Source organism: Astyanax mexicanus, chromosome 22 (assembly GCF_023375975.1).
Source record: "Astyanax mexicanus isolate ESR-SI-001 chromosome 22, AstMex3_surface, whole genome shotgun sequence".
Classification (NCBI taxonomy): Eukaryota; Metazoa; Chordata; class Actinopteri; order Characiformes; family Acestrorhamphidae; genus Astyanax; species Astyanax mexicanus.
Genome location: NC_064429.1, coordinates 32,093,069 through 32,110,133, shown reverse-complemented (window position 1 = coordinate 32,110,133; position 17,065 = coordinate 32,093,069). Strand labels below are relative to the sequence as shown.

Sequence of the window (17,065 nt, the reverse complement as noted above, 5' to 3'; positions counted from 1 at the left end):
TTTCATGGCCATTTAAAACTGTTCTCTACTCTAAAACACTGAAGGCGCCACAATGAACACACATATCTAATACACCATCCACCTTCATGAAAGCTTGAATTTGCATTTCATATCCAGTTACATAACACTTGACACTTGATCAAACTTGTGGCCACACTTTTAAAGGGTCAAATAACATGCGGACTACCAGTCACCTCTGATCAGAGACTGTAAAGAAAGATGGACGTCGTGTCTCCGTTCCCATTCATTCAATGAAAATGAAGCCAAAATCTTCCTCCATGTTGGCGATCCTGAAACCCGAGTCTGTAGAGCGCAGTAGAGACCAGAGGAGGGAGAAAGACTGTGGAGAGCAGCCTACTCATTTAAATAACCCCGCCCCTGAGGGCTGCCTCGAGGTCACAGACTGCAGAGCGGGGCGGAGCGGAGCTGACGGTCTGTTATTGGTCCCGCCCATAACCAGCCCTTTTACAATAACCACACCTTTTTTTAAATAGGGCTTAATAACATTTTAAAAAACGAATTCTGTGGGGATATAAAAATTTGACAATATAAGCAGAGGTTACACTAGCTGTTGCATTTAAATAATGGAGGTAGAATTACAGTATATTAGAAAAAAACGTGATTGAAAGTTGTTCTGTTTTGCCATTGAAACCTATGGGGATGGGTGGGGTTACACGGCTTTCTGCAGCCGAACAGCAGGGGGCGCCCGACCTGTGGTGGCTTCACTTTTGAGAGACGATGCTCTGTCCAGCTATATAGAGTCTATGCCTCTGATCTCTGACTCGGATCCTGACTCGCCTCGCCTCGTCTCAATTCCTCAATTCTGATGATTAGACGCCGGTAGGACTTAAGACAGTAGACTGGTGCAGGAGGGAGCTTCCGAATGCCCAGACTAATAACCATCAGCTTAAGAGTAATAGCACTGAGGAGCTGTCTCCTGGTGGACACATTTACATTTCTTCTTTAATAGCATTTACACAGAGCCCCCCCACCGAAAAGAAAGAAAAAAAGAGTAAAAGTAAAGCAGAAGCGCTCATTCATTTTCATGCCCCTATTATTTAAATCCCAGGCTTAGCGGATCACACCCGCTCGCCGCATTCACTCAGGTTTTATTATATGCAGACAGCGAGACGAGTGCTCTCACCGTCGCGTGTGTTTGACCCCGGCTGATATTCATATTCAGTAGAGCCGACCGAAGCTGCGACAACTTTCCAGCTCTCGCTCTTTTGCTGCGTTTCACAATGGCCGGACATTTTGATCCCGCCTGTAATCCCACTCTAAACAACAGTCATCCACAGTGTTTTTTGTGGCGACGGTGCAGCAGTGAAACCTGCAGGGCTGCTATCAGCTCGGTCTGAAACAGCCCTCCTCCTCCTCCTCCTCTTCCTCTTCCTCCTCTTCGCTTCTTATCTAGTTGACTTAATACTGATAAGGTTGCTAAAGGCTAGCTAAATCACTGGGTATCTCACTGAGCGCTCAGACTGAAGCAGAAAAGAAATGTCAGCAGAGTGAGAGTGAGACTCACTAAGACTGCTTGATTAGATTTAAACACAGCTTTAAAAACACAGATTACGAGGCTAAACACGCTGCCACTACGATCGGGAGATCGCTGGTTCGAATCCTGGTCATGCAGCTTGCTTGCCATCAGTTGCGGGAGAAACCCTGAGAGAGCACAATTGGCATTGCTCTCTCTCTATGGGTGGGTACAGTACAGTAGATGGCGCTCTTCTCTCTCCCCTCATCACTGCTAGGGTGATGTCGCTCAGCACAAGGCTGCGTCTGTGAGCTGATGTATCAGAACAGCTCAAAAAGAGGCGGAGTCTGACTTCACGTGTCGTTTTTTTTTTTGTACAAAACTGAATCAATAAAAATAAATAAACAAAAAAACCCAAATAGACTATTTTAAATTTTTGTGTTAAAAAACTTCATGTGTCGGACTGTTCTCAAGGTTCTACAAGACCTTGCATGAATATCCTAGTCTTGTTTTCTCTCTCTACATCCTTTTTATTCATTTTAATTTTAATATTTCCCATTTTAAAGAAAGCAAAAAAAAACAAACAAAAAAAAAAAACATTTTTGCTCCTCTTTTATTGATTTTTCTGCTTCTTAATGAAAATAAAGAATCACATCTTATTTAAGAAAATATCTCGCCATGACTGAAGGACATGCTTTAATTAATGTTCTGATTGGAAATGAATGAAATTAAACTTTAGCTTTAATACTGAATAATCAGAGCTAAATGTAATGGACAGTAAAAGGAGTAAATGTGTGCAGCAGCGTTAGCGTCCAGCTAACTGAGCGCTAATGATTTTAGCTCCTGGTGATTCTCCTGCAGGGTTTAATTGCTGCCCTAATCAAATCCACCTGATTCCACCATTTAGACGCTGCTGAAGAAAGGATGAAGTGAAGAGAGAGAGGTTTGATTTATAATAAACTGATTAATGAATGGGACTCATCATTAAAAGCCCTAATTTTCTCTTTTATGGGGGGGTCCTCTGTGATTTTATTCCCGTCCGGAACGAACATGTGTGTGTTTTTCTTAGACGTCCTCTAAAAAAAAAAAAAAAAAAAATTACAGGCTGAATTATCTACTGTTTTTCTCTGAACTCTTTTTGTGGTCCTCCGGTAATTTTATTCCTGTCCAGGCGCACATCCCTGAGTTTCGTCTCCTCGCGTTTAATAAAATAGCTATTTGTCCACTGCCACACACCGTAATAACACTTTCCACGTAAATCCACGTAAAAACACAACAGCGAGTGGAAATGGAGGAGCTACTGAACTCAATGTCACGTGACCGAGAAATCCTGAAAACTCACTGGTCCTCCTGTTTTTTCAATTGCAGTCCAGATGCAGGAGTTTTATCACTGAGTAGAATAATATTTTTTTTTTTTTTTTTTTACAGACGTCCCCCTGAGAAACTAATCCCGTCCGGATAAGAAGCTTAAGAAAGAGGTGCTACTTTGAGGAATCTAGGATATAAAACATATTCTGTTTTTTTGAGTTTTTTTTTTTCTTTTCATAGTTTGGATGCCTTTAGTATTAATCTAAAATGCAAAACAATTTAAAATAAAATAATGAAATAAATAAACCTCTGGAATATAATCAAGAGGAAGATGGATGATCACAAGCCATCAAACCAAACTGAACTGCTTGATTTTTTGCACCAGGAGTAAAGCAGCATAAAGCTATCCAAATCCAAAGCAGTGTGTAAGACTGGTGGAGGAGAACATGATGCCAAGATGCATTAAAAAATCTGTAATTAAAAACAAACCAGAGTTATTCCACCAAATATTGATTTCTGAACAAAAACGAATTTATGTGTTTGGCTGTTTTTCTTTCTTTAATAATTTATTTAATATATATATATATATATATATATATATATATATATATATATATATATATATATATATATATATATATATATATATATATTTTTATATTTCCTATTTTAAAGAAAAAAAGTTTTTTCTCTTTTATTGATTTTCTGCTTCTTAATGCAAATAAAGAATGTCATCTAATTTAAAAAAATAATCGCCATGACTGAAGGACATGCTTTAATTACTATTTTGACAGGAAATTAAATTAAACTTAAGCTTCGAAACTGAATAATCAGAACTAAATGTAATATTATAAAATTGATATAAATCAATAAAATATTGATTTGAGAACTCTTAAATCTTTATGAATATGAACAATTTTTTTTTTCTTTGCATTATTTGAGGTCTGAAAGCTCTGCATCTTTTTTTTGTTGTTATTTCAGGCATTTTTCATTTTCTGCTTTAAATTACTATATTTTTATTTGGAATTTGGGAGAAATGTTGTCTGTAGTTTATAGAATAAAACAACAATGTTTTATTTCATTTGACTTAAACATAAACCTATAAATAGCAAAATGTGTGAAATGAGAGTGACAGCCCTGGGCATCATCAAGACCTGGTGAGAGTGAGTAAATGTGAGTGAGTGAGGTGGCAGGGCGAGCTGCCAGTGCCCCGCTGTGCCGGGGGAAGCGCTGCGTACCGAGTAGGGCGTTTTGCTGGTGATCTCCAGCAGCTTATGTTTTGCTCGGCGCTCTGATTCCCGGGCCTCCTGCAGGTCCTGCTTCAGCTGATCTGCTTCCTTGGCTCTGTGGGGAGACAGAAGCGTGAGTCACTCGCCGTGGGCAGCGGGAACCTTCTCTAATTGATCTGGAACTGGGCAGTGAGAGCTTAAGGCGTTGAGGAAGTGCTTTCAGATCAGACTGGAGTTTAACAGCTCTCCCTCCCAGCGTGGAGTCGGACCTCACCACTAACTCAAACGCTGCCTATATTCCTATCTGAACAGCTCAAAATGTGCACTGCAGTGATTAGGACTGATCAGAATGGTGGTGGTGTATGAGGTGTTAGTGTGTGTTCTATTGGTAAGAGCGGAACACATGCAGCAGTGCTGCTGGAGTTTTTAAACACTGTGTTTAATCTCTCACTGTCCTTCACTCTATTACCATATTTTTCGCACTATTTATAAGGTGCACCGGATTATAAGGCGCACTATTAATGAACATCTATTTTCTGGTCTATTTTCATACATAATTACAAGACACATTTTAAGAGACAATATAAGGAACTTATAATTCAGCATTTCTAAGCTTTACTAAGTTAAGTAAAGCTAAGCTAAGTAAACAAAACTGTAATAAAAAAAGACTTTCTTTTAAAATCAAATCAAACAATTTATGTGGGTGAGTAAATCACTTTTCGTTTATTTTAGCAGCTAACCGCTAGCTAATGCCACACGAGAGCGCTACACTGAGTAACCCTTAGTGTTCCAGTAAGCCAGGGCAATATAAGGTAGCGGTTCATCCCACGTAGCTTGTTTTAACACGGTAAACGTGCAGACTACATTTCAATATACCCGCGGTTAGCTGGTAATGTTAATGCTGCTCCAGCAGTGCTAGCCAGAGTTAGCAGCAGGCTACAGGCCGATTATACAGGGAAAAAGCAGGTAGCAGCTAATGCTAATACTACTCTAGACCCCGTTACTGGAGAACTCAATAAAAAAAAAACTCCTGTATAATGCTGTACTTTAATGGAGTGGCTTTAATGCTCTTTAATACATGACTGGTAAATTCATATTAGATATATACTAGATTATAAGGCACTGACTATTTTTGGGAAAATTAAAGGATTTTAAGTGCGACTTACAGCTAAAAAAATACGGTACACACTCCTACCTACAGCTCCTCCACCCTGTAGATCAAGTAACATCAGAGACAGACAATCTGCATCTGTTTCTGCACAGTTTATACAGTGTTGCTCATCCTGTAGCCCTTCACCAGTGTTCACAGGACGGTCTTGGTGGACAATTTTCAGTGTTTAAAAACTCCAGCAGCACTGCTTCAATGTCTGATTCATTCATATCAGCACAACACACACTAACCCCTCACACACCACCTTGCTCAACAAAATAAATTATTTATAATTTTCACATCATTAAAACAAACTTTAATATCAGACAAAGACAACCTGAATAAACACAAAAAAAACTGCTTTTAAATGATAACTTTATTCATTAATAGAAAATAGCGATCCAAACTATCATGGCCCTATGTGTGGAAAAAGTAACTGCCTTTCTCTTTCTAGGAGTGACGGGCCAACAAAATTACTCCAAAAGGGCAAGGACAACTCATCCCGGAAGTGTAAAAAAAAACAAAAAAAAAAAAACAAACAGGTCCAAAAAAAACAAAAACACCCACCTCAGAAAACCCTCCAATATGGATGAATTAAAAAAAAATAATCCAGAAAGATGTGAAAGACTTGTTGCCAGTTATTACAAACGCTTGATTGCAGTTGTTGCTGTTTAGAGGTCTGGTTAAAATCATCATCATTTAAAAACTGATTTTTGTATTTACTCAGGTGATCTTTTTCTGATATTAAAATGTGTTTGTTAATCTGAAATATGTAAGTATTGAGAAAAAATGCAAAACCAAAGAAATTTGTAATTATATATAGCAATATCTAGATTTATCTCAATAGAACTGAAATTTCACTTGATTGCGTACTCTTATAATGACTTAAGGGGCAGAAAAATGCAGTGTAATCTTGTGGCAGGAAGGAAACAAGAGTACGCCCTGCAGTGATGAAAACCACCACGAGAGAAAACGCAACAGGGTGGAGAGAGGATGAAACATAGGAAGGAGAAGATGAGGAAAAAAAATAAAATGTCTCAACTGCCATGTTTAATTTTGGTGTTGGTTTATTTGGAAAAGAAGAGCAGAAAAAAATTCAGAAGGATTTTGCTATAGGATTAATATTTATGTGGATATTTAGAGAGATTTGGATTATTGCACAGAGCCTTCTCCAGAACATTCCAAAGATTCTCAAAGAGGTTTCTTAAAGTTACACAGCTGTTTAGTCCCTTTAATTGCATTGTGAGTGTGGTAAAGCTCTTTCTTTCACTATTAAACAACATGTCCCTGAGTTCTACTTATGTTTTATTCTACCATTTGATTTATTTCACCAAAGATCTAAGTGATAGCTGATCACCATCATCCTTCCTATTACATTCCTTCCTTCAAGATGATGATGTTTCTCGCTGGTTCGAATCCCAGTCATGCAGCGAGAGAGAGAGCACAATTGGCCTTGCTCTTCTCTTTGGATGGGTACAGCAGATGACGCTCTTTCCACTCACTACTCCTTGGGTGATGTCGATCAGCACAAGACTGCGTCTGTGAGCTGATGTAGCAGACCCGAGTCGCTGCGCTTTCCTCCGAGAGTTAGCGCTGTGATGCTACTCGCCGATGCTGCATCAGCAGCAGTTCGAAAAGAGGCGGCGTCTGACCACATTACTTCCTTGAAGATGATGTTTCTCGCTGGTTCGAGTCCTAGTCATGCAGCTTGCCATCAGCTGCCAGAGCCCTGAGAGAGCACAATTGGCCTTGCTCTCTCTCTGGGTGGGTAAAGTAGATGATGCTCTTTCCACTCATCACTCTTTGGGTGATGTCAATCAGAACACGGCGTCTGTAAGCTGATGTATCAGAACCGAGTCGCTGCGCTTTCCTCCGAGCGTTAGCGCTGTGATGCTACTCGGTGATGCTGCATCAGCACCAGTTCAAAAAGACGCGGATTCTGACCACATTCCTTCCTTGAAGATGATGTTTCCTTCCACTGTTTAAAAATGTGTTGGACAGTTCTTTACCCGATTTTAGTAGTTTCAGCAGCAATCTCTTTCCACATGGTCATTTTAAAAAATGAGAAGCTACTCCCTGCATCAGTTAGGGTTAAACTACTTGTTGCCAGATAAATAATAATCACTCATGCAATAATTATTCTCCAATGGGAGCTTCTAACCCATTTTTTTAGTTAAATCCAGGTGTTTAATTTTTTTTGGCCATGCAGTGTATAAAATACATACCTTCTCTCCGATTCCTGAGCCATTTTGAGTGCGAGCATCTCCGCCTCCAGCATCTTCTGCTCAATAAGTCTCTTCTCCTCCTCGCTGCGAATCGCCGTCACCTTTAACAGCCCACATTAACCCACACTGTTACCAACACAGCCCTCTTAACCCCCTCACCCTCACACATACACACACAAAGAATGAATGTAAGATTAGCAAAATAAATTTACATTTATATTAGTGGTGTCAATCTCCCAAAACACAAGAGATTAATCAAGATTACAAACATGATTACAAAAATGTAAATGCTGAAACTTCAATATATTTGTAATTGTATGTGTGTGTGTGTTTGCAAGAAAGAGAGAGAGAGAGGACTGTAGTGAGAATCCATATTTCAGCACCCTAAATAATACATAATCACACTCTGTAACCTTGGCCATATAATTTGCACATAATATATATCAAAAAATAGGATATTATTGGAAAGTTACTTTATTTCAGTAATTCAAAATGTAAAACTTATATATTATATAGATGTATTAAACACAGAGTGATCTATTTTAAGTGTTTATTTCTTTTACTGTTGAGGATTTTGGCTTACAGCCAATGAAAACCCCAAAAATTAGCGTCTCAGAAAATTTGAATATTATATAAGACCAATTGGTACTTTTGGGAGTGTGGGCAGTGTGCCAAATCCTGCTGGAAAATGAAATCTGCGTCTCCATAGAAGTTTCCCATGCAGGTTTCCCTCTGCTGACAACTTCTATGGAGACGCAGATTTCATTTTCCAGCAGGACTTGGCACACTGCCCACACTGCCAAAAATACCAATTGGTCTTATATAATATTCTAATTTTCTGTTTTGTCATCGGCTGTATGCCATTAAACATTAACAATAAAAGGAATAAAATTAAAGAATTAAAATTGAGAATCTAAACATTAAAATGTATTCAATTACTAAGTATATAGGAGTTGGACAATGAAAATGAATCACCTGGTTTTAGACCACAATAATTTATTGTGGTGACGGACAGTTCTGGTGGAAACAGGAGAGTTGAGGTGCACATTGAATTCTGCCGTGATTTGATCAGCCGTGGTTTTATGTTTTTTTTGGATACAATCCGGGTTAGCACCCGAACATTCCTTTCAGACAGCTTCCTCTTACAGCGTCCACAGTTAATCCTGTTGGATGTGGTTGGTCCTTCTTGGTGGTATGCTGACATTACCCTGGATACCGTGGCTCTTGATACATCACAAAGACATCTTGGTCACAGATGCTCCAGCAAGACATGCACCAACAATTTGTCCTCTTTTAAACTCTGGTATGTCTCCCATAATGTTGTGTGCATTGCAGTATTTAGAGCAGAACTGTGCTCTTACCCTGCTAATTGAACCTTCACACTCTGCTCTTACTGGTGCAATGTGCAATTAATGAAGATTGGCCTCCAGGCTGCTCCAATTTAACCATGAAACCTCCCACACTAAAATGAGACAGATCTGTATTCAGACTTAGACAGGAAGAAACACTGTGCAGCTGTTTTTATTGATTTAACGAAAGCTTTTGATTCAGTTGATCACACTCTTCTTTTAAGAAATTTAAAAAAGATTGGCTTTGATGCAAAAGCTCTTGAATGGTCCCTAAACTACCTCACAGACAGACAACAATGCACAGCATTCAATAATTATAAATCAGATTTCCTAGCTATTTCTAAGGGCGTCCCCCAAGGTTCCACTCTGGGTCCAGTTTTATTTAATATATACATTAATGATATTGCTGCCTCTGTTTCTTCCTTAGATTGCAAAATACACCTTTATGCAGATGACACAATCTTATATTGCTCAGCTGATTCTATACATGCTGCAGTAATAAAACTACAGAACTCTTTTAATGCTCTACAGATTGCGCTAAATAATCACAAGCTGGTTTTAAATGCTAAGAAAACTAAGTTAATGCTGTTTTCCAGATCTCTTAATAGTGATGTGAATTGTGTAAATTTTACTACCCTGGCAGGATCCACCATTGAAAGAGTTACAGAATATAAATATCTCGGCATATGGCTGGATGAGAAACTCACTTTTAAACCTCACATTAATAAACTAGTCAGTAAATGTAGACAGAAGCTGGGTTATTTATATAGAAATAAAGCTTGTTTCCCCATACACGCTAGGAAAACAATTGTTGAGGCAACCCTTTTATCTGTTGTAGACTATGGTGATGTCATTTATAAATATGCCTCCGCCAGTTCCCTCAAATTATTGGATCCAGTATATCACTCTGCTCTAAGGTTCATCACTGGCGACCCTTATAGAACTCATCACTGTGATCTGTACAGAAAAGCTGGTTGGCCTCCATTAGCTGCACGAAGGGAAATGCACTGGTTAATTTTTATTTATAAAACACTCTCCGGTCATATGCCAGAATACATCACTTCATTGATAAATTTTAATAACAGTAATTATCAGACTCGCTCCAGTGGTTGGATCAGCTGCCAGGTACCGAGAGTTTTTACTGAACTGGGAAAATCTGCTTTTAGCTACAGTGCACCGGCGAGCTGGAACTCACTACAGGAAACACTAAAACTCAGCTCACTGGTGTCACTCAATCATTTTAAACTTTTAATATCTAACCACCTTCAGACAGCCTGTACCTGTTTTACTCCATCTTAATTATTTATTTTACTTCATGTTTTAGTTCTCTTCTTTTTTATATATATATATATATATATATATATATATTCCTTTTATTTATTTTATATAATTTATTTATTTTTATTTATTTTATTATTTTTGTATTTACTTTCTTATAATTATTTTATTTTAATATCTTATTTTATTCTTTTTAATTATGTTTTATCAGTAATACTGTTATTATATATTTTTATTTTTTTTTTATTTTATTCTTATTACTAAATAGTTTTATTTTTTAGTGTCAGTTTTATTCTTCTGTTTCATAAATATTAAATATTTGCTTTTAATTTTGCTTTTTCAATCACTATTGTATTTGCTCGGCTACATTGAAAATGAGGGTCACCCTCAATGTACTTCCGAGTTTAAAATAAAGGTTGATTGATTGATTGTTTCAGTTTCATTGTCCAACCCCCTGTATATTAAGTATTCAGTAACTCTGATAAATTTTATCCTGTGCAACAGAGGAAACTCTTGCTCTTCCCTTCCTAGAGCGGTCCTGATGAGAGCCAGTTTCATCATATAATTTGTGACGGCCTTTGCAACTGCAAAGCAGCAGTTCTTCATTTCTTAAAGTATTTTATCAGTAGTAGTTCTTACTATAATATAACCCATTTTTTGTAACTGGTCTACGTGTAAAACCTAAAATGGGAATAATAAATGTTAAGCATCCCCCAGACTCACCTTAATCCTCTGCATCTCCTGCTCAGCCTCGGCTGCTTTCTGAGCCAGGAGTTTGGCCTCCTCCTCGGCTATCTGAGCTTTCTCCGCTAGAAGATCAGCCGTCTCCTCGGAACGCATCTGAGAGAGAGAGAACACACACAGAGACTGAATAAACTAAATAATAAACTAATAAACAAACACACAGATACACAGATACACAGACATACAGTGAGGGCTCTGTTTGCCTCCAGTCAAAGACTCCAGTCAGGCTGATAGGACTAGAGAGCTGCAGCTCAGTGCACATCACTCTAAAACATCAAACTAACTATAAAAGAGGCTTAGATCTGAGGGTGCACTAAAACTGTGTGGGATTTCAGTGCTAAAACATTAAGACTGTTGGGGCGCAGAGTGGTCCAGCGGTCTAAAGTGCTGCCACTACATTTAGGAGATCGCTGGTTCGAATCCCGGTCATGCAGCTTGCCAGAGCTAACTAGCAATGTCTCACCTTTCTCTCGCTCGCTCGATTCCTCGCTATCTTGTGCTGTCTCTCCCTCTCTCTAACTCTCACTGTCTTTCTCTCACTCGCTCTATCCCTCGCTAACTCGTGCTCTCTCTCCCTCGCGCTGTCTTTCTCACTCACTTTATCCCTCGCTAACTTGGACTGTCTCTCCCTCTCTCTCACTCGTGCTGTCTTTCTCTCACTCGTTCTATCCCTTGCTAACTTACGCTGTCTCTCCCTCTCTGTCTCACTCACGTTGTATTTCTTTGACCCGCTTTATCCTTCGGTAACTTGTGCTGTCTCTCCCTCTCTCTCTCCCTCGGGCTGTCTCTCACCTGCTGTCTCTAACTCTCTTGTGCTCTTGTGATGACAGTATGAGAATGAGATAACTCATGTCGGCTGTTAAATAAATACATTGCGCAGTAATAATTATTGTTTTTTGGTCACAATTTAGAAATAAAGGTATCGAAAAAAGTATTGTTTTGGTATCAAATTTAAAGTATTGTATCATTACTGATATCGAAAGTTTTAAATCGATACCCAGCCCTATTAGTAATCATACATTTTATGATGTATTTAGAGTACATGTTGTATGTGTCACTGGGCCAGCGTTTAACTTTGTCTGGAGTTTGAAAGTTATCGATCAACTTACAACAGAATTTTGATCAGAATGAATCATATATGTGTTTTTTAAACTGGTGTGAAACTCTCAGCTGGGTCCAGCCCTGATTGGAGAATGCACCTCAAGCCATCTGAATTCCTGGAGCTGTTAAAGACTGAGAACCACACCTCCTGCAGCTAATCTCAGAGGTAAATCAGGGTAGGGAGCAGAGTTCATCTAGTGTCTAACCCAGGAGAACATTTCATCAGTGTGGAGTCGGTTTGCAGTCTGTTGCCTCACCAGCGCTTCATTGGCCATATGAGCTTCGTCCTGCAACTGAATGAGCCTCCGCTCCAGCTCGTCGCGAGCCCTCTCGGCCTCCTCTCGCAAGTGCTTCTCCCTCTCCAGCCTCTGCCTCTCCATCTGCGGCGGGAGAGAAAAAGAGAAGAAGGTGAAGGGTAGAGACAGAGACAGAGAGGGATAGAGACGAGGAAATCCATATCACAGTATTGGAGAACACTGTTCTTCAGCTCGAGCGAAAGTGTCACAAATGCAAAACCCATACAGTTCAGCTGAGGGTGTGATAGAAGAGTCGATATCAAAGGTGCCCCTTCATTTTACCACGAGACGGATCTATAGGGATTCACTTTCAACTTCACAGCACGAGTCTGACTCAATAAAGCTGAGTCGGCCTGTTCCGTATCAGTGCGACTTTTACAGGATGAACTTGAGGACTTTTAAAGGATGTGGTATAGAAGAAGAACTTCTCGATTCTGTACCAAATCTATTTCCTTTTCCATTAAAATGTACAGAAACAGTGGGTTTTTAGTGGGCTTGCTTGGGCCCAAGCACTAATACATTAAACCAGGGGTGTCCAAACTACGGCCAGTATTTTAGAAATGGAATGAAAGTTGGCCCGCTGTTAAGCAGGTTTTTATAATGTGAGATTCAAAGTTTGAACGATAGGTGTCTAAAAGCGGAGAGTGCGCGCATTTCTAGCGCAAAAAACGGGCCAAAGTGTCTAAAAGCGAAGAGAGTGCGCATTTCTAGCTCAGAAAAACAGGGCAAAGAGTCTAAAAGCGGAGAAAGTGCGCATTTCTAGCACAGAAAAACGAGGCAAATAAGTCTAAAAGCGGAGAGCGTGCGAATTTCTAGCGCAGAAAAACGGTGCAAAAGAGTCTAAAAGTTGCCGTAATTAAGGAGTTTAATATTAAGAGACATCATGAAATTAAACATCAAAAAATCTTAGATTACACAACACTGTCAAAGATAAAGATAGTAAGTCAAGTAAAATGGTGTGTAAATGAAAGTAAATCAGGAAAAAGTATTATTTAAAGTGGTATATTTCATTATTTGTTTTATTACAGAGTCTGTGGCCCATGACTTCAAATATATTTCTTCTTCTGGCCCCCAACAAAAAAAGTTTGGACACCCCTGCATTAAACCATTGATGCACAATGCATCAGAAAGTGCTTTTACAGCGATTTCTGCAGTTTTCTTTTTTCATACATAGTAAATTAATATTGCATCCATTCAGACTATGAAGGAACACTGTATAAAAATGATGTAACTTAAAAGTGTTAAACAAAGCAAAAATATTAAATTTTAAAATTTAGATGCTCTTATCTAGAGTACTGTTTTGTTAACTTGGTTCTATGGCTGGTAACGCTAATAAGCCAGTTTCATCATAATGTGGTTTCTAAGGCTGGGAACTCTGGTAACTCTTGGTCTTTCTTTCCTGGAGTGTCCCTGATGAGAGCCAGTTTCATCATAATGAGGTTTCTAAGGCTGGTAACTCTTGGTCTTCCTTTCCTGGGGCGGTTCTGATGAGAGCCAGTTTCATCATAGTGTGATTTCTAAGGCTGGTAACTCTTGGTCTTCCTTTCCAGGGGTGGTCCTGATAAGAGCCAGTTTCATCATAATGTGGTTTCCAAGGCTGGGAACTCTGGTAACTCTTGGTCTTCCTTTCGGGGGCGGTCCTGATGAGAGCCAGTTTCATCATAATGAGGTTTCTAAGGCTGGTAACTCTTGGTCTTCCTTTCCTGGGGTGGTTCTGATGAGAGCCAGTTTCATCATAATGTGGTTTCTAAGGCTGGTAACTCTTGGTCTTCCTTTCCAGGGGCGGTCCTGATGAGAGCCAGTTTCATCATAATGTGGTTTCTAAGGCTGGGAACTCTGGTAACTCTTGGTCTTCCTTTCCAGAGTCGGTCCTGATGAGAGCCAGTTTCATCATAATGTGGTTTCTAAGGCTAGTAACTCTGGTCTTCCTTTCCTGGAGCAGCCCTGATGAGAGCCAGTTTCATCATAATGTGATTTCCAAGACTGGTAACTCTTGGTCTTTCTTTCCAGGGGTGGTCCTGATAAGAGCCAGTTTCATCATAATGGTCTTTGCGACTTTTTAAAATTCTAAAGTTCTTGACGTTTTTCGTATATTGACTGACACTCATATCTTAAATTAATTTACTCTAATTCTCTCTGAAGAAACTAAAATTTAAAAGAATCTGTGATCTGGTGAACAAGGGCGATATTAGCTAGCGGTTCGCGGTCCTGCGTAGCCTGTTTTAACACATTAAACATGCAGACTACAGTCCAATATACTCGTCTCTGAACGACAAGCGAAAGATCTAGTGCTTAGCACGGTTAGCGGCTAATGCTAATGCTGCTGCACCCAGCCTTAGCGCTGGAGAAACTTCACTGAAAACTTATAAACTCACCTTTATAACGCTGTACTTCAAGCAGAGTGGCTTTACTGCTCCTTAATACCTGACTGGTAAAATTCATACTTAAGGTGCACTGATGATTATTTTTAGAGAATTAAAGGATTTTAGGTGCACCTTATAGTGCAATAATAGGGTAGCATGTCTGTATTAGCTTCCACTTACTAAAGATGTGACAGGACTGTATTGTGCTTTAATGATACCCGCAATACGTTCAGGAAAGCATGTTTTGGTAAAGTATTTTACATTATTAGCAGCACATGGTCAAATCATCTTTGATTTAAACTTCTAAACATCAATTTTCCCCCCCACCTGTTTGCGGGCTTTCTCTTCTCTAGCCTGTGCCTTCATCTGCTGGACCTCCAGAGAGTCCACTCTGCGTCTCCTCATGAACAGATCATGGTTCCCAATACACAGCTGCAGTATCTGCCATCAGAACAAAGAGAGGACAGCATGGTTTAGAACCCAGTCTGACATGTTTTGAGTTTTCAGCACCAGGAACAGAGACGCAGCAGAAAGTCTAATTAACCCAAACATTTCATTTCCTTAGAAGACAAAGACAATTAAATACATAAAGTCTGAATGCTTTCAGAAGTAACTCTGCGCTTCATGAGTTGTTTATTTCTCTCTTTGTTGTTTTACGAATATCATTAAAGAGTCGTTTTAATAGACCAGTGGAAATCATTCAGTCGTACATTTTAAACTGTATTCAACTCACAGCAAGTACTGTCTCAGAAGTCCTAAACAAAAGAATTAAAGGGGACATATTATATCTATTTTCACACAAGTTAGAATACTGTAGGTCTACAACTATATAAAGCATGTCCAAAAAGTTCACTCTCTCACACAAAATCTCACCAGCTCTATTCGTACCTGTTTCAGTCCCTCTTTCAGAATGAGCCGGTTAAGGGCTCTGTCACTTTTATGCTAATAAGCTGTTGCTGGCCACACTGTTGCTGTTAGCGTTTACCACACAATAGTCTTATCATGGGCTAAATGGCAAACCACGAACAAGCTAGTTCGTGATTAACTGTGATATAAACACATTTAAAAACACTGACGCTGACTTGCCACAAACAGTAGGTACAGATCCCTCCTTCAAACAAAGTCTCTTAGCTAATTCTGTTGTGTACTGTTGTGTCTGTGGTTCTCAACCGAAATGATCAAAATGGCATTTCATCGACTTATCTAGTGGATGGGAGCATCGAAACGGCTCATTGAAAGAAGCATGTATGGATGAATTTTTTTTGTGCTTGGTGTGTTTATAGGAGCAGTCAAGACTGTTTAAAGCATCAGAAAAAAAATGTATTACTGTATCACAATTCAACCCATAACTTTAAGATCAGGTATCTGCTTTTTTTTAAAACCCCAATCTTTATTAGTTCCGAGTCTTTAGCGTTTACATTATAAGCCACATTGCTCAAATCAAATTTTTGCTCAGATTATATTTGGTTATCTTGACGGTTTACATTCACAAATGAAGGTGATCTGTGTTTGTATGTAATGTGAACGAATCTGTCCCTGAAATGCTTTACATGCACACATTGGATGAGTTAGCAGCTCATATGTGGAGCATCTTTTGCTGGAGGGGAGTGTAAACAGCTGGTCTGAAGTACATGCTCAGGTATAAAGGAGGTGAAAAAAGGCCAGGTGGTTTGCTTTTGCTGTTTTTTTGCAGCTATAGCCGCACAGCTGCACCAAGAGATGTGTGGTTACAAGAGAGAGAAGCATGTAACGCTAATGCTAAAGCGTAAATGCGTAAAAAAGACGCATGAATTTAGATTTGACCGTTCACATTCATGACGCATGTCCATGGATCGGATAAATATTAAATTTAATTTTAAATGTAATATTAATTTTAAAGTTAAATTTAAATTAGAGTTGGCACGTTCACACAATTATGAAAAAATCTGATCTGAGCCACATTAGGCAAAAAATCTTATTTGAGTCTTTTCAGCCTGGTAATGTGAAAGTAGCCACTGTTTAAACCACAGAGATCAGATGGCCATCTGTTGTCCTCGAGGTAGAATAACTGGTAAAAAAACTAAATAATCAGTCTGCAGAACTGATGATAGATCACTTTAGGCATTTTAAAGAGTTTAGTTATTAGAATATTTAGCATCTAGGTGTTTTCATATGAACAAAAATAAAAAGCTTTAAAAAAAAATATATATATATATATATATATATATATATATATATATATATTTATATCTGGATATATATGTGGACGAAACTAAAATGTGCAGGGCAGGAGACCAGGGACAAAAATAACTGACCACTTACCAGCTTATTAACCCGCAGCTTTGAAGAGTTGAATTTAAAGACATCTGCCTTCTTATCCAAGGGCTTTATTGCAAACTGTGGACATAAAAAGACACATAAAATAGATGAGAAGACTCCTGCCATCCCATAATTCTCACACTTCAGTCTCTAGAGTGACATTTACATTTATGGCATTTGGCTGATGCTCTTATCCAGAGCGACTCAAATTTAATCAATAGTGTTTGAGCGAGACATGAATCTAAATTAC

At 38.9% G+C, this 17,065-nt stretch overlaps 1 protein-coding gene across 4 annotated transcripts in view; it reads right to left on the bottom strand.

The window, feature by feature from the left end:
• The window catches only part of nf2a (NF2, moesin-ezrin-radixin like (MERLIN) tumor suppressor a), an 83,204-nt gene that overhangs the window by 21,690 nt on the left and 44,449 nt on the right, over positions 1-17,065 (bottom strand). For all 4 annotated transcript variants that reach the window (XM_022668415.2, XM_022668418.2, XM_022668419.2 and 1 more), the window contains exons 10-15: positions 16,819-16,893; positions 14,845-14,958; positions 12,116-12,238; positions 10,737-10,853; positions 7,387-7,487; positions 4,021-4,126 (exon numbers count right to left, since the gene is read on the bottom strand). In XM_022668415.2, the coding sequence (XP_022524136.1) occupies positions 4,021-4,126; positions 7,387-7,487; positions 10,737-10,853; positions 12,116-12,238; positions 14,845-14,958; positions 16,819-16,893 (636 nt within the window). The remainder of the gene's footprint in view (positions 1-4,020; positions 4,127-7,386; positions 7,488-10,736; positions 10,854-12,115; positions 12,239-14,844; positions 14,959-16,818; positions 16,894-17,065) is intronic.